This window comes from Typha latifolia, chromosome 8, assembly GCF_019914945.1.
Source record: "Typha latifolia isolate L0001 chromosome 8, TyphaL0001v2, whole genome shotgun sequence".
Lineage (NCBI taxonomy): Eukaryota > Viridiplantae > Streptophyta > Magnoliopsida > Poales > Typhaceae > Typha > Typha latifolia.
Window position 1 is genome coordinate 2670114 of NC_133093.1, and position 22723 is coordinate 2692836.

General features: G+C 37.0%; 2 protein-coding genes across 2 annotated transcripts; both read left to right on the top strand.

Annotated features, from left to right (window-relative positions):
• The first annotated feature begins 757 nt into the window (after window positions 1-757).
• LOC140794260 (polyadenylate-binding protein 2-like) lies at window positions 758-10884 on the top strand. The gene is made up of 9 exons (XM_073146211.1): window positions 758-1244; window positions 3043-3161; window positions 3257-3913; window positions 4012-4089; window positions 4178-4267; window positions 5448-5585; window positions 9836-10018; window positions 10150-10344; window positions 10456-10884. The coding sequence occupies exons 1-9, from the start codon at window positions 986-988 to the stop codon at window positions 10705-10707; spliced, it is 1971 nt and encodes a 656-aa protein (XP_073002312.1). The 5' UTR covers window positions 758-985; the 3' UTR covers window positions 10708-10884.
• Window positions 10885-13593: 2709 nt separating this feature from the next.
• Window positions 13594-22278, top strand: LOC140793615 (probable E3 ubiquitin ligase SUD1). The gene is made up of 9 exons (XM_073145191.1): window positions 13594-14033; window positions 15216-15911; window positions 18288-19067; window positions 19158-19369; window positions 19463-19837; window positions 20708-20865; window positions 20957-21120; window positions 21191-21337; window positions 21510-22278. The coding sequence occupies exons 1-9, from the start codon at window positions 13740-13742 to the stop codon at window positions 22035-22037; spliced, it is 3354 nt and encodes a 1117-aa protein (XP_073001292.1). The 5' UTR covers window positions 13594-13739; the 3' UTR covers window positions 22038-22278.
• The last annotated feature ends 445 nt before the right edge of the window (window positions 22279-22723 follow it).

Sequence of the window (22723 nt, forward strand, 5' to 3'; positions counted from 1 at the left end):
GCAACGTCAAATATTTACCATTCTGCCCTCTCTGACCTATCTCCACTATTTTATTTTTAACTTTTCATCCCGACCTCCGATTTAGGTGAAACTAGAGCTACTAGAATCCTAACTCCACTTAAATTTTTATAATTTTCTTGCATTCGAATCAGTCTAAATTTGATTTGTAACAATCTTGAATCTAGAATCAAAATGGATTAAAATTATAAACCAATGAAATCAACTAGTTCACCAAGTCTCACAACCATTCCATATTTGGCTCCTTTTTTTAATTTATCTCATTAGATTATATTTCTCTAGTCGACACTATTTTACTGGTGTTAGATACAATGAAAAATTTGTATTTTGTTCATGAATTGCCAACTACAAAAATTATACGAAAAATATTTGCTCACCGGCATGCATCAAACATTTTATCCCACTCGATACACATCTTAAATGGTAACTAGATATGGATCACGAGTTGCTTCCATCGATCCGATACATGTCAACCAAACAGGCCCTAAAAAGATCCGCAAGTTTAGGCTTGAGTTCGGCTTATTTATTTCAATTCCAAGGAGTTTTAATTGAATCGACCGACCTATTTGACCTAACGGAGTCAAAAAGAACCTAACCCAACCCAACCCAACCCAACCAGTAGCCCTAACTCTTGACTTAAAGCTAGTCCAACACCACCACGATTCCCCACTGAGACGTGTCAGTCGTCAATCACCGACCTATTCCCATCGTGCGGTCCACGTTATCCCACTCCCGAATCGGACTGCATCCGCGACCGCTTAGGGTTTTCCCGATAAATAGGCCTCTTTGGTAATCCCCTCGTCGGCGCGGTGGAGTTCGCTTGCTGCCCTCCGAAACCCTATTTTTGTGCCTTCTTTCTTATTAGATCTCCAAAATCCTATCAGAAAACTACCCCTCCCCAGAAAAGAGAGGGGAAAAAAAAAGTGAAACCCTAGAAAAGAAAAGAAAAATTTCTCGAATCGGAGAGATGGCGGCGCAGGTCCAAGCGGAGGCGGTTCCGGCTCCGGCTCCGGCGAGCGGCGGAGGCGGAGGCGGAGGCGCCGGAGCGAATCAGTTCCCGACGACGTCGCTTTACGTGGGGGACTTGGATTTGGGCATGTCGGATGGTCAGCTGTATGACCTTTTTTGCCAGGTCGGGCAGGTGGTTTCGGTGCGCGTTTGTAGAGATATCAGTACGGGGAGGTCGCTTGGTTACGCTTACGTTAACTACGCCAATCCGGTTGATGGTGAGTTTGGGGATTTTAGGGTTCTTGAGTTTGTTTAATTTGTTTTTGGATTGGTACGTTTTCATTGCTTGGTGCTGGTTTAGTTACTGGTTTTTTTCTTTAGAATCTGCATGTTCTAAGAGAGATAGCTTTCCCAGTGGCAATAACATGCTGGTTGCTTGATTGGCGAGCGAACTTTTCGGAGTTCTAGGGCTTTTTGTTTGTTTTATTTGATCTTAAGGTGTGAGTTTTTTTGTTTTTTGAGGTTGTTGTTTGTGATTGCCCGATAGTGGTCTGGTTAGTTGTTTTTCGGATGCTAAATGGAGGTGCATGTTGTTATCTAGAGCCACTTAACCAACAAATGTTGTAAGAATTGTAGATTTCCCATTTTGCATCTACATTGCTGGTTGTTTGACAATATAGTTGGATATAATTAAGGAAATTTATCCATAACTAAATGAGTTTGTAGGAAAACACTAAGCAAAGAAAGTTATCCATAACTAAATGAGTTTGTAGGAAAACACTAAGCAAAGTTGCTTAGTATTATTCAAACTTGACCCTGAGATTGCAAACAAGCCTAGTGGGTGAGGTTCACCAAAATTTTCAGCATACAGATCCCATTTTAGTACTATTCCCAACTGATATTAACCACTAAAACTACATCAGCCTGAGTACTTCAACCACGTTTAGTCCTAAATGTTTGGAACTTATGAATAAAATTGAAAACAGTGAATTCTTAAGTCTTATGATTTAAACTTTGAATACCTTTCACCACTTGCTATCTACCTTTTATCGTATCAAATGTGTTGTAAAGTTTGGACCCTTAGTTTTGATTTCTCTTTTGGACGAGGCCTTGGGTTTTTATTCATTGTTTTAAAGCCAGCCAAGTATGAGGAATGTTCATCTGGATGGAGGTAATTTGTTTTAAGCTCCAATGAAACAGGACTGCGGCCTTTTGTCAAGAAAAGGAATGTTCATTTTCTGCACCACATAATCTGTGTTTCCTACATGAAGATGTGCATTGACTATGTAGTCTGGTGAGGGGGGGGAAATAAACAGTTCCAGTCTGCTCTAGGCCAGTATATGCAGACAAAGCTTGTCATGCCATGCTTATCTACTTTCAGTACCGTGTTGCATGAGAAACTATACTAATATACTTCCTTTGTGGAAAATTTTTATTAGCTTAGTTTTGCAAATGTAGGAGTATGTGATACAACACTATTAGTATTTGCAGATTCAGAATGTGACAGTTGAATCTTGTGGAGATTTAGCCATTCTGAAGATGAACTTTTGATTGTCCTAGAGACAAGTTAGGAGGCATAATCATATAGAATTGTTTTAACTTCTTGTCTTGTGGGGTTCAAAGATATTATGTTTATCTTTGTACTTTTGAACGCATATGACCACAGGGAGCATAATATAGAGGGATGAAGTGGTACCAAAAAATGCTGTATAATTATTCTATAAGGTTGATAAGGAGACAACAATGACAATTTTTTTTTCCACTTTGTTGCAATGTTCATGACAGCTTACAGTTGGTTCACGGTTCACACTCAATTAGGGTGAAAGATGGAACTATAGAGTATATTTTCAGTCACAGGATTCACACAGCTTAGCAGATCGACAATGATTTCTTCTTTGCTTCATTATTATTAGAAATACTATCTCAATTGGCTTTGAATTCTTTCCAAGGTGTGTGATTTGTCTTTGGGTGGGATTAGAATCTAGATTTGTATATCTTCGGACCAATACATGTAATTTATAGATTAACGTTTATGCTTATCCTTCTTGTTCTATCCTCATGGAAATTTATTTGCAGCGGCAAGGGCAGTTGAAATACTGAACTTTACTCCTATCCGGGGAAAACCTATCAGGATAATGTATTCAAATCGTGACCCCAGCACGCGTAAAAGTGGTACAGGGAATATATTCATTAAGGTAGTACATTTTGTTCTATGCAGTACTATGTTCTTTTCTGTGTCCTTTGACTTCTTTAAGTTCCATGACATCATGGTTTGGGGATTCCTTTGCAGAATTTGGACAAGTCGATAGACAACAAAGCACTATATGATACATTTTCTGTATTTGGAAACATTCTTTCTTGTAAAGTGGCCACAGATTCATCTGGCCAATCAAAAGGTTATGGTTTTGTTCAATTTGAACAGGATGAGGCAGCACAAAATGCAATTGACAAGCTGAATGGAATGCTTTTGAATGATAAAAAAGTTTTTGTTGGGCCCTTTCTTCGTAAGCAGGAAAGGGAGAATGCTGCAAATGGCATGAAATTCAATAATGTGTTTGTAAAAAATCTCTCAGAATCTACAACAGAAGAAAATCTAAAAGAAATTTTTGGTGAATTTGGAACAATTACTAGTGCTGTTGTAATGAGGGAGGGGGATGGAAAATCAAAGTGCTTTGGGTTTGTCAACTTTGAGAACCCAGATGATGCTGCTCAGGCCGTCCAGGAACTTAATGGGAAAAAGTTTGATGACAAGGAGTGGTATGTTGGAAAAGCACAGAAAAAATCTGAAAGAGAGATGGAATTGAAAGGGAGATTTGATCAAAATATACAAGAATCAGCTGACAAGTATCAAGGAACTAACTTATACCTGAAGAACTTAGATGATAGCATTGAGGATGATAAACTGAGAGAGATATTTTCAGTATTTGGCACTGTCACTTCTTGCAAGGTCTTCTCAAGTTGCTATACTTTGTTTCTATTTATTTATTTATTTATTTTCATTTGCACTTCATGTTTACCGTGCCTAACTAGCTGAGCTTATCTTAGGTTATGCGGGATCCTAATGGTGTAAGTAGAGGATCTGGATTTGTTGCTTTTAAATCTGCAGAAGATGCTTCCCGAGCTGTAAGCTAAACCTTGTTATCATCCAAGTCATATGAATGTGTGGTGAGTTCTTGAAGTATTTTTGTTTTATACATTTTTTCCTATATAGCTGACGGAGATGAATGGCAAGATGGTTGGTAGCAAACCTCTCTATGTTGCACTTGCGCAGCGGAAAGAAGAAAGGCGAGCAAGGTTGCAGGTTCGTTTTCTTTCAGCAGCTAAGTGCTTGGATTTTTTTTCACATTGGATCTTTGTATGAGAGAATTAGACTTGTGCTGGTGCTGGTGCGTTGGTAACTATATATGATATATTATCAAGAGGCTGTGATTTTTGCCCAATTTAGTTCAATTTTGGATTTCATTGATTCGTCACTAGGAGGTTGCTCTTTTGGACTTTATGTGCTCTATTTTTTCAATGTCAAATAATTGCTTTCTTATGTTCAGATCTTAAGAGTTTAGAATGTTCCTTTTGCATGTCTGCCCTGCAGAAGACCCTTGTTTGCATTAATGCCCTTTGAAATTTTGTATATGAGTTTACAGCCCCAAAAGCTCTTTCTTTTTCAATGAATCCTGTTCTGGGTACTTTTTGACAACTAAGAGTTAAAATATGGACAATTTAAGAGTAGAAATGAGTTTATATATATATATATATATGCAAAAAATAATAAGGTATATCTATTTTGTCTTTTTACTATTAACTCTTATCAGATTTTTACAATTGGTGTTGCCACCCAATCTTGTTATCATTTTCATATTGAAATATAGAAGTCTTGCTTTTGTCATAGTATAAGGTTATTTGGTCATCAACTCAGTTTTTCATGGGTTCCAACAGTTTGTGAATAGCCCTATCACCTGACCTGCCTTTCGGGACCTTGGTTCTTGCCAAACCTAAGATGTTGAAATTTCCCTTAGATCTTGCAACTTAATTCGTGTATTGCATTCTGCCTGCTAGATTTGGTATTTGTAATTTCTTATCATTCTTATGACTATTTTATCATCATTAGTAATATTATCCAATTCTTCTCTCAATAACCAGAGTTCAGAACACAGCTTGAAAGATAGCCCTCTAGAATTGTTGACAGTTTCCGGCTCTAAGAACTAAAGAAATCTTATTGATAATCTCTTTAACTACCTTATTGCTGCACTTCAGTCTTCTGTATTCTAGCTTACCAAATTTTCTTCTGGATGTGGATTAAGATTAAATGAAGAACAAAGGCGATTACTTTTGATATGGAGATATTTTCATCTTTGAGGCACAGAAAAACCACAGTATAAAGTTGTTTATTTGATATACTAAAAGCTTTACTGCATTGCTTAGCTTTTTCTCATCTTGTATTGATCTTATTTTCATTATCATTTGCTTACTCTATGCTCACTTAGGCACAATTTTTGCAAATGCGTCCTGTGGCAATGCCTCCTTCAGTTGCTCCTCGTGTGCCAATGTATCCTCCTGGTGCTCCCGGAATGGGACAGCAACTATTTTATGGCCAACCACCTCCCACTCTTATTACACCTCAGGTAAGCTATATTATGAAATGACATTGAACTGTAATTTAAGTTGGAAACCATTGTACATTCTCATTTTCTGACTGTGTATTTGACACACAACTGCTAGTCTGCTAGCATCTTGTGGGATCATCTAATGGCACAAATTTTTAAGGAAGAAAAAAGAATGTAGAAATGTACATTTGTCTTGTGACTGCTATGTTTGTTTGGTTTGATTCTTTGACTATCTTTCTGAATTTGTCAGCGAATCCTAGGCTGAGGATACCAACAGTGAAATATGCCCATTCTCATTTGTCTGTCTTCACTTTTCTCTTTCAATTGTTGCCAAAGGTGTTTGTTAAGATTCATTTGGTCAGGTATCATTTAGTAATGTATTGTATGACATTCCCTTTTCTTTTGCTAAATCAATTATTGCCTGCAACATGAGCTGGAAGAGCTTCTATGTTGTTAGAGAATGTTCTATTTTCTCTCCCTTTTTTTTCGTAAGTTGCTAAGTGTTATTGATGTGATTATTGAAGATGAGTTGCAAAGCTTGTCATGTCGGTTTGAATAAGGGAAATCATTAATTAGTTTTTGAATGGTTGTGCTAGGTAAAATATTTATGTTATTTAATGATTCTTGACTAAAAACAATGTTCTTGAGTTGCAAAGATTGAGTATGTTTCTGATGGATCTGTCTGACTGCATTTGTTATTACTAATTACGTCCAATTTAAGAGTCATCTGCTCCTCGTATACATGATATTTGGTTATATTGTGCTATTTCACTTATCCTGAACTGCTAGTGGTAGAAACTGCCACATTTTCTTTAAAACAACTTGAAATGGTATATGATATTTTCTGATAGAGTTGTTTATATCTTTAGTTGAGTTGCTTCCGTCCTCCCTAATCTTCAATTTTAGGGTGTTAGCAGGTCTGGATGGGTCTTTGCTAGATCACTATGCTATTCATATATCAACACTAGGCCCATTCTAGCCTATCTAGCCAAATCTACTGGCTCAGGCTTTAGGTTACTTTTTCCCCTTGTGGTTGGCTTCAACCTCCTCTTCGTTTCATTTTCCATTGATTTTGGTGTTTTGCTGAAGCGATCCGGGTCAGATCGGATCACATCATAGGAACATTAGTATCAGAGCCGATGTTCCTCGGACAATGGTGAATACATGATCCAAAGCTAACCTAGGGGAGATCATGGCCATGGAGGACCAGAAAATCGTCTCCATCCCCGTGGAGGTTTTCTCGGCACCACAACAATCGCCGACAACAAGCCACCAGCATGGGCGAAGGTGATATTTAAAGAATTTTCGGTCGAATCAAAGAAAAGATCTGAAAGGATTGAGAAGGCTCTTCAAGCCTTGAAGGCAGCTATCCTGGTTCAATACCACCCGCTTGCGCTGTTGGCCATGTCGGAACCACCCACCCATGAATCGGCTATGGTAGAAACCACGCACACCATAATGGTCTAACAAGAGTGCATTGAACCGGTGGTAAACGAAAGCACCCAAGAGTTTGGAGCAGATGCACCCCTTGAGTGCACCTCAAGGTCCGGCCCTACCAAATGATGACATGCCACTAGCTGAAAACCCACCTCATTCGATGGCTAGGGCTTGCTCTGATACCAATGTTACGGACCAGATCTGGAATGATCTATCCATAGGATGATCTTGAGATTTTGAGAGGTAGTAATCTTAGAAGTTTCGGATCTAATGGCTTTGTAATGAAATCAATCAGAGATGTAGATGAAAAGTTATAGTTAAAATAATGGAGCAAGGTCGAAGTATGACGGAATAGTAATTAATCGACGTTGCGGTGGTCATCGGAGGGTGGTGGATGGCTACTAGTGGAGAAAGGTGGCTGGATGGCTACTAGTGGAGAAACGTGGCTAGGGTTTGGAAGATCAGATGCTTCTACAGTTATGATCTACTCCTAAAAAGATAAAGACAATCTAACGGCTAAGGTAAAAAAGATAAAAACATTGTTACGGTAAAAGATAAAGACGATAAGAAATATTTAGCTAAACTCAGATTTATTCAACGCATAAATAATTTATAGAGGCTAGTTCTAAATTGACTCAAAGTAGGATATGTCTTAAGGGTTTACATTAAAGATAAATATGACCTAGAGATAAACATAACTTTTAGCTAAATCAGCCTTTCTTATCCTTCTCAGAATGTTTCTTCGTTTTGATAGTCCTAATCTAGAGAATTCTTGAATAAAAAAGTTATAGATCATGACGTATTCGATCTTCTCTTGCGTAGTTTTAGAAAAATATTTTGTAGATATTCATCAATTGACTAAATATTATGTAATCACTTGGAGAAGATTGAAGACGTCCTGATTTATAACTTTTATATTCAAGGACTCTTCGGATTAGGACTTTATTTGTGACAAAACGAATAAACTTTCCGAGAAGGATAAGAAAGGCTAATTTAGCTAAGTTATGTTTATCTCTAGGTCATATTTATCTTTAATGTAAGTCTTTAAGATAAATCCTAGTTTGAGTCAATTTAGGACTAGCTTCTATAAATATGTGAAGTGTAGCTCTAATTGTTTATGCGTTGAATGAATTTGAGTGTAGCTAAATATTTCTTATCATTTTTATTTTTTATCGTAGCAAAGTTATTATCTTTTATCTTAGCTGTTATATTGCCTTTATTTTTCTAGGAATAGATCATAGCCGTAGAAGCATTCCAATCTTCTAAACCTTAGTTACCTTTCTCCACTAGCAGCCACCCTACTTTACAGCCATCCATCACCGCCCTTGGCCGTTTAACACCCTCTGACGACCGCCGGAACGTCGTTAATTACTATTCTGCCTTATTTTAACCTTGCTCCATTATTTTAACCATAAATTTTCATTCGAATCTCTGATTGACTTCATTCCAAAGTTATTAGATCCGAAGCTTTCAAGATTACTATCCCTCAAAATCTCAGGATCATTTTATGGACAGATCATTCCAGATCTGGTCCGTAATATTTGTCTAGGATAGTTCCAAAATATAAGCTTTGTGATTAAGACCAGACCTAAGATCTTATAGCTCAAGTCTGGAGAGAATCATTGCCAACCCATGGAACTATTCTGCCAGTCTGGAGCTATTGAGCCCATTGAAATTGCACTGTACCTTTTCATTTGAAGATATTATTATGTACTATTTTTTAGCTTGCTTAATACTGATGATATGGCCCATAGGTAAACATTTAACTGGGTATTTGATACCTTTGAGGAAATATTCGATACCTGGGAGATGTGGAATACATTGTCAAGATCAGTATGTAAATTAGTCTGGCTGGATGGCTGAGTAGCTATTATTATATTAATCCAGGAAGGAAATTACTGAGGTAAGGAATTGCATATGCAGATCCATTAGTTCAGTCCCTCCAGCTCTTGACCGGGCTATCGCCCTATCTAAGCGGGTTTCCCCTCTCCTCTATGGAACTATAATATAACTGAAAATAATGGATACAGATTCTAATATTCCTTTAGGCTTAGAGAAATCTCCCTGTTTTAAGTTATTTGCTAGACAACCAATTCCATTGCACAAACTGATCCTCAGTTTATGATGTTTTCTACTTGAGTAAAATACTAAGCCCCTTTAACTTTATGAATAACTTTTTTTTTATTCTGGAATATAACTCTTTATTCCAGAATAATTGCTAAAGATCATAATAATTCTATTCTAGAATACAAATACTATTTATCAAATTTATGCCCTATATACTCACTAACTCAATTACTAATTTACCCTTAATATCTATCTTATTAACTTACTTTATATTAAATAAAAGGGCATTCATGATAATTTCATAAAAAATAAAATATTTTTTCTCTATTCTTTTCTTCACTTGATATCACATCAAGGGCAATTATTATAACCTTATTTTAGAATACGAGTGAATATAAGAATAATTATTCTTAGAATAAATATCTCATTTTGAGAATAATAAAGAGGATTTTTTTATTCTAGAATTAATCTTATTCCTAAAGTAAATGTGGCCTAAGAATTATTCGTGTTTCATTTAAAGAAGTTGATATATCAGATAATAGTATGTCCTTTTATTTGGTGTTATAGTTGTTGAAATATTGAGGGATGGGTTCTTGGATTTCTTTTGCTGCTGAGGCTTTTGTCTTTGAATTAGAGTTTTCCTAATTTTGTTTATAGTATTTTAATGCATTTGCAGTAGGACCAGTGGTTTGATCTGACAGCTTTACTTGGCTTAGTAGACTTAGATCACAAAAATGTCCCTGAATAATATGTTTGTTTGACAGCCTGGATTTGGCTTCCAGCAGCCAATTGTTCCTGGAATGAGGCCTGCTGTAGCTCCAATGCCCAGCTTCATTATGCCCATGGTCCAACAAGGACAACAGGCTCAGCGTCCTGGTGGTAGACGATCTGGTGGAGGACCTGGTCAACAAACACAGCAGCACCCACTGCAACTGGTTCAGCAACAGGTGAATGATTTCCGTTTACACTATTTTAGGAACTACTGCACTTTGTGATTTTTGGCATTTTCTTTACAAATGTTCTAGCAGGCTTCGGGTATATCATCTGACACGTGTGTAATGTTAATATGAATTATCAGATGCTTCCTAGGGGAGGTCGTGCATACCGTTACCCTCCGGGGCGTGTCATGCCAGATGCTGGGATGCATGGTGTTGGCGGAGGAATGCTCTCTTCACCTTACGACATGGGTGGAATGTCTGGTAGACAGCAGCCTCTCCCAATCGGGGCATTGGCATCAGCACTTGCAAACTCGTCACCTGAGCAACAGAGAATGGTAATAATCCTTTTTCCAGTCACTTTTATGTTTGCGTATTTAAAAAATAATAGATTTTTAAAGAAATCCATTCCATCACATTGTTGACAATTACTCATCTAACTCATGCAGATGCTCGGTGAAAGCTTGTACCCGCTCGTGGATCAGCTGGAGCATGATCAAGCAGCAAAGGTGACTGGAATGCTTCTGGAGATGGACCAGACTGAAGTGTTGCATCTGCTGGAGTCCCCGGAAGCACTGAAAGCGAAGGTTGCAGAGGCCATGGAGGTTCTGAGAAACGTTGCTCAGCAGCAGCAGCGGCAGACTGATTCCCCAGCTGATCAGTTGGCTGCTCTCTCCTTGAATGATGGCATTGTTTCATGAGTCGATTCATCTTCGATACTTTTTAAAAAGAAAAAAATCAACTAATGATTCAGGGTTGTTTAGTCTAAATTTACGTTAAGATTATCTGGCAGAGGTTGGATATTTGCTTTCCATACTCTTGTCGATGTTTGTTTGAGAAATTACATTTTGTTGTCACTTATATGCTGGTTTTCTTTCTGGTTCTGTCTCTAGCAACCTTTTGCCTAAACTTTTTGAGTTGCCAAACATTTCATCGTAGGCTTGAGCACTGTGATCTCTGCTCGAACTTCGCTTGTCACTTGGATATCGTCAAGGCACTACTGCAGTTCGTCGGAGATGACTGATACTAATTAGGTTTTATTCTTCTTCCACCTTGACAATCCATTCAACTTTATTTTGATTTATATTGGAGCTAGATCTAGTTGCATTGGAAAACAGGGCTACTATCGCAGTGATGATGATTATTAAGCTATAGTCATTTACAAGTTCACTACACTAAAGACATCTGAAAAAAAAATTTGCAGGTGGATTTGATGTGGAAAAATCCTTATAAACTAAGGAGTAGAATTAAATGCACAATGATACAAGATTTACAGACTGTTCAATATGCCATTTGCACAGGGAAACGTAATATTCTGTTGATTTTTTTTTTATCCAAATAGGAATCACCATTTGCAAATCTAATTGACCACAGAATATAGAATAATTTGCTGTGGGAACTTCTGAGAACTTGAAAAGCAATTCACCCTTTTGACTTATAACGAGCCCCTTGGGGCATAAATATAAGATCTTTCACAGGATTTGACCATGGAAAGAATAAGTTGGGTTGCTAAATGTTTAAAAAAGATAATTGCATGTCATTAGGATTGTTTGACGAAGAGTATTTATTTTTGTGATTAGTCTTCCTAATATATAAACTGGGGATAATTGGGTCAACTGACAACAGATATTAACCAAATCTGAGGAACTTTTCTATAAGTAATATATCACATAATAGATATTTATTCATTGATCATAGGTTGATAAATAGAGTTGCTTGGGAAGACAAGTTGTTTAGAACAACTCTGAAAATAAAGATAATTAGCATTTAAATAGAAGGGATACTAAAAGTATAATTTCTTTCTTTATGAGGTCATTAGAGATGTTTATTTTGTTACTTTTTTAAGGAAAAGATTGTAGGCTAAGAACTTTATTAATACCAATAAATTAGTTATTTATACTAGTTAAGTTTTTAACATCAAATCTATAATATTAGTAGTGGGCACGAAGATACTAGGAATTATACATAATTTTTTTTTTAAAAATTATATATAAAACACAGACGCATATATATATATAAGACAAACTAATGCCAATAGAATGGTAGTCAAATGGTTAAAGGGGCTCATGTTGGATGAGTGTCCCTAAGTTTAAATCTCAATAGCGTTGGTTTAACTTGAACACCATTAAGTTCCCATTATTTTTGAAAGAAATACTAGGACTAGTTAACTAACCTAAAATTAATAGACTAATAGAAATTCTTAGTTTCTATTTTCGTAGTGAGCTAGATTGCCACATAAGTTCAACTAAAGAGGAGGAAAGAGAATGGTGGCTGGGTTCTTGGGTTAGTCCTTCGGTGTTTGGTTACTATTTTCTAGTTATAAAAGTTAAATTAAAAAAGTGACTTTCTTATCTACCAAAAATAGCTTCGCCTAGAGAGAGAAAAGTGGGGTGAGTTTAGGTGAGAGAGAGAATAATAATAATAATAAAATTGAGTAAAAGCAAATGCCCCAAGAGACACGTAAAGAATGTTTGGAATTGAAATGGAGAGTAAAAAATAAGAATGGTCTCTTTTGCTTCAAGAGAAATATCCAATCACCAATAAACTAATCTATTCAATGATATTGCCCAAATTACACTTTCTTACTTTCCAATATTATGTTCCCAAACATTTATTAATATATATTTAACCTCATCCAGCAGTAGGAAATTATCATTTCTTTAGCTTCTGCTCACCTAATACAAACCTCATAAAAAATATAGACATTTCTCTCATAATTTTTTTATTTAAGAAAATTATATTTTATATCGCTATCCTTAAACCTAAAATTATTCTAACTCTGTTTGTATCACTTTATCCACTTATGATTATATCTAAACTAAAATCCTTACCGTTGTCATCATATATGATTAAACCACATGTTGAATTTAAAGATTCTCCTTAGAGACAGAGTTGTAAAGGATTGGATAAATTTTTAGCGGATCTAAAATAATACCGATCGAATTTTATATAATAAAGACAAAAAAATATATATTGAATATATGCATGTTCTTATTATATCTTTGTCATCAAAAATTCGATCGGTATTGCTTTAAATACGTTAGAAATTTTATTCAATTCTCTATAATTTTATCTTTAACGAAAATCCGACCTACGATTTGATTAGATACGATGAAAATAGTAATAGGTTTAGTTTAAATATAATCCTAAGAGAGTAAAGTGAGACAAATGAAACTATACGGAGCTAAAGTAAATTTAGATCTAACCGCAAGGGATTAAACTATAATTACCCTTTTGTTTTAATTTTCTTCTAATCAATAATATATTATAAAATAAATTCTTATTTTAATATGATCTCCCAAAGAAACTTTCTTTAGCTGGTGTGACCTTTGCAGCCCTAATTAAGTAATTAATAACTAACGTTATTTGCATTTTGGCCCCTAATCTTCAACAAGAAAAAGCCAATATCTTCGCAAAAACAAAGCTCATCAACGGAACCGACAGTCACATCCAAATCCATTTTACAGAAAAAGCCTATAAATAATTATAAATTATCATAGGTCGTGTAATGCATAAAGATTCCGCGGTTCTTCCACCTACCTCACCCGGTTTCCTTTTCCTAATTCCCCCCCTTCTCCATCGATTGATTCCCCTCTCCGCGTTCCTCGATCGCTCCTCGCTCCCTCCTTCCTCCGAATTCAAGATATAAATAAAATCTATACAAATTTCGCGTCGAAAGGAAGGGAGAGAGAGAGAGAGAGAGAGAGAGAGAGAGAGATCAGAGCGTGTGGCCATGGCGGAGATTACCACTGACCAAACCCTAGCAGCCGGCGCGGACGGGATCTCCAGGGGCGAGGCATCCGCCGCTGCAGCGGGAAAGGAGGAGGATGGGGGTTTTCCTGTGACGGCGGCGAGATTCGACGAGGAAGATGAGGAGGAGGAGGGTGATGTTTGTCGGATCTGCCGAAACCCCGGGGATGCGGAGAATCCCCTCCGGTACCCGTGCGCTTGCAGCGGAAGTATCAAGTTCGTGCACCAGGATTGCCTCCTCCAGTGGCTCAACCACAGCAACGCGCGCCAGTGCGAGGTAGGTCTCGATTAGGGTTTCTTTCCTGTTAGGGTTTCCTTCTTCTATGTGATGTTTCTTATCAATTGAGAGTTTCTGTGGGTGGGTTGGGATTGATTTCTGTTGGATAGCATGAATTACGTTGTTGGTTGCTGTTGGAAATGTGATTAATTAGGTAAATGAGCAGTTTTTTGATAGAAGCTTTTATATTGAAAGGAGATGCACAGTTGTTGGTTAAGATGAAATTGATAAGTTGACTAAGGAACTTTCTGGTTCAGTTTTTTATGAAAATTTGGCATATATGCTTATATTGTTCATTAACCACTCCTTGGCCTCCAGACATAGGACCAACTTGCTGGACTGCATGAGACTTAATTGAGCCTCAAATATTAATGCCATTTTTAACTATGATTTCTTCTGCAATCAAGTATAGACAGTTAGACACAACCATCAATCTTGTGTATCTCCTTTTGATATCCTTTATTTATCTATATTTACTATTCATTCTGTAATTGTGTATGGATTTAAGTGCAGTTATAAACACCATCTATGCTTGTGTAGCAGTTTCTCTATGTTTACTGCATTTTGTGTTATTCAATCTGTTGGTCGCCTACATAAATAATTTCTTGGAGAGTGATGAAACCTTTTCTCCTTTGATAGTTGGAATCACCTAGGTGTTGTATCTCTAATACAATAGCTTATTAAATTACCATTCAGAAATATGAGAGATTTCCAATTCGAGTTATTTCACGGAATAACACTCATATATATTGAGCTTGTAATGGTACCTCGCAATTCAAAAGTTTCTCTACGACATAATTTCTTAGTTTGAAATAGGGCAAATGAGATATTATCCACATGTGTCCTGGAAGCTTAACCATTTACTAATCGGTTCGGTCATCTAGGCTAATCAAGGCGAGATACTGGAGTTATGAAAAATACAACTGAAATAAATAGTGAAAAGTAGATAAAAAAATTCCTCAAAATAAACAAAACCCTAGCTAGAGATACGTATAGTAAGTCTAAAACTATTACTTGGCCAATTAGGTGCTTTTGACGCCTCTAGGAAATTGGTGAATTGGCTTGATCATATACTTGATTCTCATATAAATTTGATATTTCCTTTCAATTCTTTTATACATATGAAATCTAGTTATAGATGAGGCAGTGATATATCAATTATGTACTTGTTATGCTCTGCAGGTGTGTAAGCATGCATTTTCTTTCTCCCCTGTCTATGCTGAGAATGCACCTGCAAGACTACCTTTCCAAGAATTTGTGGTTGGGATGGCAATGAAAGCGTGTCATGTGCTACAATTTTTCCTCCGTCTTGCCTTTGTTCTTTCTGTTTGGCTCCTGATAATACCATTTATTACATTTTGGATATGGCGCTTGACATTTGTGAGGAGTCTTGGTGAAGCACAGAGGCTATTCTTGAGTCACATTTCTGCACCTTTGATTCTCACTGATTGCTTGCATGGGTTTCTACTTTCTGCTAGCATTGTTTTCATATTTCTTGGGGCTACCTCTTTAAGGGATTATTTTAGACACCTCCGTGATCTTGGAGGACATGATGCCGAGAGGGATGATGAAGGTAATGAAAGGCATGGTGCTCGGGCGGTTAGAAGAATAGCTGGCCCTGCTAATAGAATTCCTGTTGGTGATGCAAATGCTGAGGATGCCGGGGGAGCCCAAGGAATTGCTGGTGCTGGTCAGTTGATAAGAAGAAATGCGGAAAATGTTGCAGCTAGGTTGGAGATGCAGGCTGCTCGCCTTGAAGCTCACGTTGAGCAGATGTTTGATGGCTTGGATGACGCTGATGGTGCAGAAGATGTGCCCTTTGATGAGCTTGTCGGCATGCAAGGGCCTGTCTTTCATTTGGTTGAAAATGCAATAACAGTAAGTGCATTCTTCTTTTATGCTGCTACATTTGCATTTCCTTATTTCCTCTCCATTGTTGAAGTTCTCTATTGAGTTCTTGTACTTCTCTTCGAACTTATATTAATTTAAATTATTTGATCTGTGTTGCAAATGCTGTTATAATGGATGTAGTCTCCTGTATTTATTGACTGGATACCTATCTTTTGGATGATTTCCAAGTATAGAGACCCTATAATACAGGATGGAACATAAAACAGTGTAACATGGATTTTTCTATCTATTAGATGTCCTCAAAGGTCCTCATTGCTAACTATCTTATTTTAATCTACTTTCATATCCTTCAAAATCATCTAGAATATCAGGTACTTTAGTTTCCTCTTAGGAATAGTTTTATTTAATTGTAGGTTGTTTTAGAGCTTTGCGGAAGTCAAGGATACTTCTTTATTCTATTTATTTTCATCACAAGAATTTGTTGATTTGAGTGACAGTCTTATTTTGTTTTCATTGATGACATGGAAGTGCCCAGCATATTTTGTAGTTTGTACAATGCCCTTGATAATATAAGTTGAATAATTTGCTTATCTCTTGAAACATGTCATATTTTGTTCTTCATTGTATGCAACATTATGTTACTGTCAAATTTATTTCAAGTACCGGAAAGTATTGTTAGTATCATATTAGTGAGCCCCCTTTGACACATCTACTGATGAGGTTGAGTGAATATACATAGTGGTTCATATAGGTTTAAAGTCATCCTAGTGTATTAAGTTGGAGTAAAGGTCTTATAACAGAAGTTTCACGAACAACTAGTTAGGAGGCATATTTGTTCTGTAGTCTTGTACGTGAGCTGCAATTTATTGTAAGTCGCATAATGTAATGATCAGCAAATATGATGACTTGTGATGGACAAAAATGGTGCATTTTCATGAGTCAAAAGGCTTCATGCAGCTCCTCTTGAATTGATGAAGGAAAGATCCCAGCTAAATGGTTGTATGAGTAATCAAACTCATACCCCTATTGGATCAATCTAAGTGGCCATCATCTCATCAGTGTAATAGAAAACAGGAACGTCTGTCAGTCAAACCTTGATCATCATCCTCTACTCAGAAAGAGGCAGGCTAATCTTGGTACTCTTTCATAGAGAATCTGTAGTTCATAAATATTTAACCAAGAGAGTATAGTTGAGCTTGAAAAACGGGCATCAACTCCATGAAGACATGTGATGCATCACAGAAATTTGCTTGATGACCATTGCGAGAAAATGAAGATAGAAGGCTAGCTATGATCTTAAAACCATCTTATAGGATTATCTATCAGCTCATTCTTTCTCTCATAGCTTGACTTCAAACCATGGCCTCAACTTGGACTCTCGATAGTGTCCAATAAATTGTATTTTATGCTAGCAGGATGCCTGTAGGCTTCTATCCATATCTCATATTTTGTGCCTTCCTTTTATTTTAGGTCCTGTTCTAGGAGGCTTGATTTTATTTAATAAACACAGACTCAATTGTATTGGAGAACCAGCTCTCAAATCATCTGTATTTTGTATTAATATGTACATGGATTGTATCAGAAATTCATATGGATTTTTTTCGTCCTTTTTCTGAATAGGTCATTTGATTATAGTTGATTGTGAATGCATGGTGTTATTCTCTATTCTTGGTTCAACTAATTTTAATTTAATTCTAAAATAACCTAGCTTGATGTTGGTTTATGCTAGTGAACATCCCCATGCCAATGCTTAAAATGTAACCCTCCAGTCTACATGGTGAAGTTATACTAATTTTAATTTGATTCTAAAATAACCTAGCTTGATATTTGTATTATGTTAGTGAACAGATCCATGCCAATGCTTAACATGTAACACTAAAGTCACCATTGGATACACGGTGAAGTTATACTTTTATGATTAAGAATGTTAAAGAAATCTTATCATTTATAATTTATGTTCTAAAAACTTTACTTTTTCACTTAAGTTTAGCCTTACCTTCTCGGTTCAACCTGTAATAAAGCTTGAATTAGAGTTTCTTTGAGCTTTGCTTTATTGCAGTGTCATGTTGCTTGCTGCTGGATCAAGTTCGACACTGCTTGAAGTAAGTTTAGTTGTAAATACCAGCATGTCCCAGTGAGAGAAGAATATTGTTTGACTGGAAAGAGCCTAGAATTGGCTATTTTCTTTATAGGATAGGAAAGGCATTGGAAACTTCATTAGATTCTTTCCCTTTAGAGTTTTGATGCTATTGATTTTTAATCTATTGATAAATTACTTGATATTCAATGTTGTGCTTTCCATTCTAGTTCTACCTAAACCATGTGGGGGCATCAGATTTGCTTTCTGTTTCATGTTTTGTGTTAGTAGGTAGTAAAATATTCTAAATAGTTTTCTGTTGTCAGGTGTTGGCAAGCAATGCAATATTCCTTGGTGTTGTGATCTTTATACCTTTTTCATTAGGAAGAATAGTCTTCTACTATCTATCATGGTTCTTTTCTTCTGCATCTAGCCCAATGCTGGCAAAAGTTATGCCACTCACTGAATCAGCCCTCTCCTTGGCTAACATCACTCTGAAGAATGCACTTACTGCTGTAAAGAACTTGTCAGCTGAAAATCACACTGAGAGAGTTATAGGGCATGTGGTGGAAGCGGTTGCAGGATCCTTGAAAACAAATTCAACTGGACTCCAGGAAGTCCCAAATAGTGTCATTAAACCTGTTTCAACAGATTTACTGAAAGGAACAATTGTTGGATCCTCACGTCTTTCTGATGTTACCACACTTATGGTTGGATATGTATTCATATTTGGTCTGGTGTTCTTTTATCTTGGATTACTTGCTTTGCTTCGATATGCGAGGGGTGAGCGCTTGACTATTGGAAGGCTTTATGGCATAGCTACTATAGTTGAGGCTATTCCATCTTTATTCAGGCAGCTTCTGGCAGGAATGAGACATCTGATGACTATGGTTAAAGTTGCTTTCCTTCTTGTAATCGAACTTGGGGTCTTCCCACTGATGTGTGGGTGGTGGCTTGATGTATGCACTTTAAAGATGCTGGGTGCAACAATTGCTCAAAGAGTTGAATTCTTCTCGATTTCTCCCTTGGCAAGCTCTTTGATTCATTGGTTTGTGGGAATTGTTTACATGCTCCAAATTAGCATTTTTGTCAGTCTTCTTCGCGGGGTATGATTATTTTACTTTGTGTTGATTATGGCTGTATATTCTGTTTTTTTTTATCTCTTTCCTCATTACTTCAATTTCTACTCTTGGTAGGTATTGCGCAACGGAGTTCTTTACTTCCTCCGGGATCCTGCAGATCCAAATTATAATCCATTCCGTGATCTTATTGATGATCCTGTGCACAAACATGCGCGGCGTGTTTTGTTATCTGTTGCTGTTTATGGAAGTTTGATTGTGATGCTTGTGTTCTTACCTGTCAAATTAGCGATGCGGTTGGCACCATCCATTTTCCCTCTGGACATTACGTATGCCACTACATTCTTTCGCTGTCTTACATTTTGTTTATTAATTATATTTATTCTATGATCACATCCTGACAAGACTTGTCAAAATTGCAGAGTTTTTGACCCTTTTACTGAGATTCCTGCGGATGTTCTTTTGTTTCAAATATGCATCCCATTTGCAATTGAGCATTTTAAACCACGTTCAACAATCAAAGTCCTTCTGCATCATTGGTTTGCTGTGGTTGGTTGGGCCCTTGGCTTAACCGACTTCTTACTATCGCGATCCGAGGAAAATGTTGGGCAGGAAAATGGAAATGCTGGAGCAGCTAGACGAGACAGGATGCATGATGGACGTGAAGTTGGAGTTGGACTGCATGACCAACGTTTGATACCACATATTGCTTTAGAAGATAATGATAGAAGAGGCGACGCCATTGAAAACACTGATGCTGCTGAAGAAACTGATGTAGACGATCAATCAGATTCTGAGTAAGTGCTTATGTTATTCTTATCTGTACAAGTTTAACTTTTAACAGTTTCATGCATGTCTATGACTTTCTCTTTCTCTTTCTCTGGTATGTAAAAGTACTTTAAATTTCTCTGCATATCCATTGATAAATATCTTGAAAAGGAGAACTAGGTATAATGGTACTTTCTCAGTGGCATTGGCTGCTGTTACTGAGGCTAAAAGAAGAATCTGAAAGTGTTACAATCAAAAGAGCAAAATACCATGGTTTATTGATGATGGCTTGTTTGGGAACTGATATTGTCGTGTTGAACCAAATTGATTTTGTTTTGGCGATGGCATGCTTTTATTGACCATCTTAGGTACTTTTCTTTTCTTCTGCCATCTGCAGTCTGTAGACCCTTAGTAAGTTTGATGGTTGACTTCTTTAAAGGGGTTCCTGGAGGAAATGTGAAGATAGGACCACTCAGCTACATGGCAATACATTACATTACACAATGCCAATTTTAATTTCTCTTCCCTAGCATGGCTTGTCTATTGAACGATTAACTACTATTAAAGTTCATAGTGAAGAATATATCACAGTCAACTTGACAGATTAATGTATTATGAGCAGATAACTCGATTGATTCATCTTCACCTGCACTTAAGATAGTATTATGAGTACATGGTTGTTACCCTGGGAAAATTTGGGTGGTTATGTGATCACGGTCACTGATTCTAGAAAATCTCTTCCTCATTCACTTTCATAAAAATTTATCTTTCTTTGGTGATCTATATTCTATATTGGTTTACGTGGTAATTATTCTCTCCTTTGGCTTGATTTTGGAGAACTGTGATCTTTGTGGATGTTTTATTTTCTTACATGGTATGGTTTTGTACTTCCTTGACAGGTATGGCTTTGTACTTCGCATCGTGTTATTGTTGGTATTGGCATGGATTACCCTTCTGCTATTTAACTCCGCAATGGTCGTTGTTCCCATTTCTCTTGGGCGGGCTCTTTTTGATGCCATTCCTCGCCTCCCAATTACACATGGTATCAAGTGCAATGGTAATACTTGTGTTAGAGAAGCTTAATGAAATATTAAAAGTTGATCCTTTTTCCTGGTTGTGAAGTTTAATGCCCATTCTTCTATTGTTAGATCTCTTCGCTTTCAGCATTGGATGCTACATTATCTGGAGCATTGTGGCTGGAGTGAGATACTCAATTGATTATATTAAAACTCGGAGAGCAAGTGTTCTGGTATCACAGATCTTGAAGTGGTGTGCTATTGTCCTTAAGAGTTCTGCTCTTTTATCAGTATGGGTAAGTTTCTTTACTTAATGTGGTTATTTTATGATCTGGTTTTACTCAACAGAAATACTGTTATTTTCAGATCTTCATCATTCCAGTGTTAATCGGGCTACTCTTTGAGCTGCTAGTAATTGTGCCAATGAGGGTGCCTATAGATGAAAGCCCAGTTTTTCTCTTGTATCAGGATTGGGCTCTAGGGCTGATATTTCTCAAGATATGGACTAGGCTGGTAAGTTGTGTAATCTTTTTGACTGGTTTCTAGTAAGACGGTCGACATATTAAAGTAATGTAGCTTTATACATTTTACTCCTTGCTTTTGAGCAATGCAATTTGCACTTAATGAACCAATTTAATTAAGTATTGCTCTAATTAATGTGCTCTTGCTGTGGTTGTGGATAAAGGTTATGTTGGATCAGATGGCACCTTTGGTGGATGAAAGCTGGCGTAGGAAGTTTGAGAGAGTGAGAGAAGATGGATTCTCCCGGTTGAGAGGGCTGTGGGTACTGCGCGAAATTGTGATCCCAATTGTGACAAAGCTGCTGACTGCACTATGCGTTCCGTATGTATTTGCAAAGGGCATCTTCCCTGTTCTTGGCTACCCACTCATAGTAAACTCTGCTGTGTATCGCTTTGCCTGGCTGGGCTGCCTCCTCTTCAGTGCACTGTGCTTCTGTGCCAAAAGATTCCATGTTTGGTTCACCAATCTTCATAATTCAATAAGGGATGACCGCTATCTGATAGGCAGGAGATTGCACAACTTTGGTGAGGAAACTGTGCAGCGAAGTAGTGAATCAGAGATAATTCCACAGATCCAGGATGTGAATCCACTGGATCTCGGTCTCATTCGGCGTGATCAAGAAGCAGATGTAGGGCTGAGGATGCGACGTGGTAACCAGCGCCATAACCAACAGCAGAGGCAGGCTGTGTAGATGGAAGATGCTCTTTCAAAGAAAAGCTTTTCCAGAGAATTTTGCACTAAAATGCTACTGCCGTTTTCCTTTTTTCTGTTTGTTGACCGCAGTGTTAGATAAATTGTTGTATAACAGTAAGGGAAGTTGGAGACAGTAAAACCTCTACTTGTTTGGGAATTCCTTGTAGGGTATGCTTGGTTTATCTGAAGTATGGGATTTCATCTGTAAATGTTAATAGAACTTCACAGTCAATTATTTATATCCGATGAAGCTGTGTGTAATCGTAAATATAATCGGCATTTTTACTAGGTTCTGAGTCATGAAATGAACAATGCACTCGTAATGGGCTAGAGTGATTAGTTTCTTTTTACCCCTCAAAAATGATTTGCATGGAATTACTTTGTGCTAAGAAACTAATTGGTTTAATATTAGCCTGATTACTCTAACAGTCCCGGTAGGTAACACTGACAGTTGTAAAATGTTTGCAAATGTTAGTGTTTCTTTGGGTGGAATGATTTTAAATGCTAGTTTTTCTTTGGGTAAGGCGACCACTCGCTTAATACAAGGATTGTTCTTCTAGGAATTCAATTGTAACTTTGTTTGCTGCGTAATGGATCAAAGCAGTGTTCTTGGACTTTTCGAATCTAAATATACTCGTACAATATGAGTCTCTTTTAACTATTGATAAAATCTCTTTTGTGCTT

Bases quoted from the DNA above. Each gene is read 5' to 3' on its own strand.
- LOC140794260 (XM_073146211.1), top strand. From the start codon at position 986: ATGGCGGCGCAGGTCCAAGCGGAGGCGGTTCCGGCTCCGGCTCCGGCG. The intron at 3,162-3,256 runs GTAGTACATTTT...ATTCCTTTGCAG, and splicing joins CAGGGAATATATTCATTAAG to AATTTGGACAAGTCGATAGA. The intron at 5,586-9,835 runs GTAAGCTATATT...TTTGTTTGACAG, and splicing joins CCACTCTTATTACACCTCAG to CCTGGATTTGGCTTCCAGCA.
- LOC140793615 (XM_073145191.1), top strand. From the start codon at position 13,740: ATGGCGGAGATTACCACTGACCAAACCCTAGCAGCCGGCGCGGACGGG. The intron at 14,034-15,215 runs GTAGGTCTCGAT...TATGCTCTGCAG, and splicing joins GCAACGCGCGCCAGTGCGAG to GTGTGTAAGCATGCATTTTC. The intron at 21,121-21,190 runs GTAAGTTTCTTT...TGTTATTTTCAG, and splicing joins CTGCTCTTTTATCAGTATGG to ATCTTCATCATTCCAGTGTT.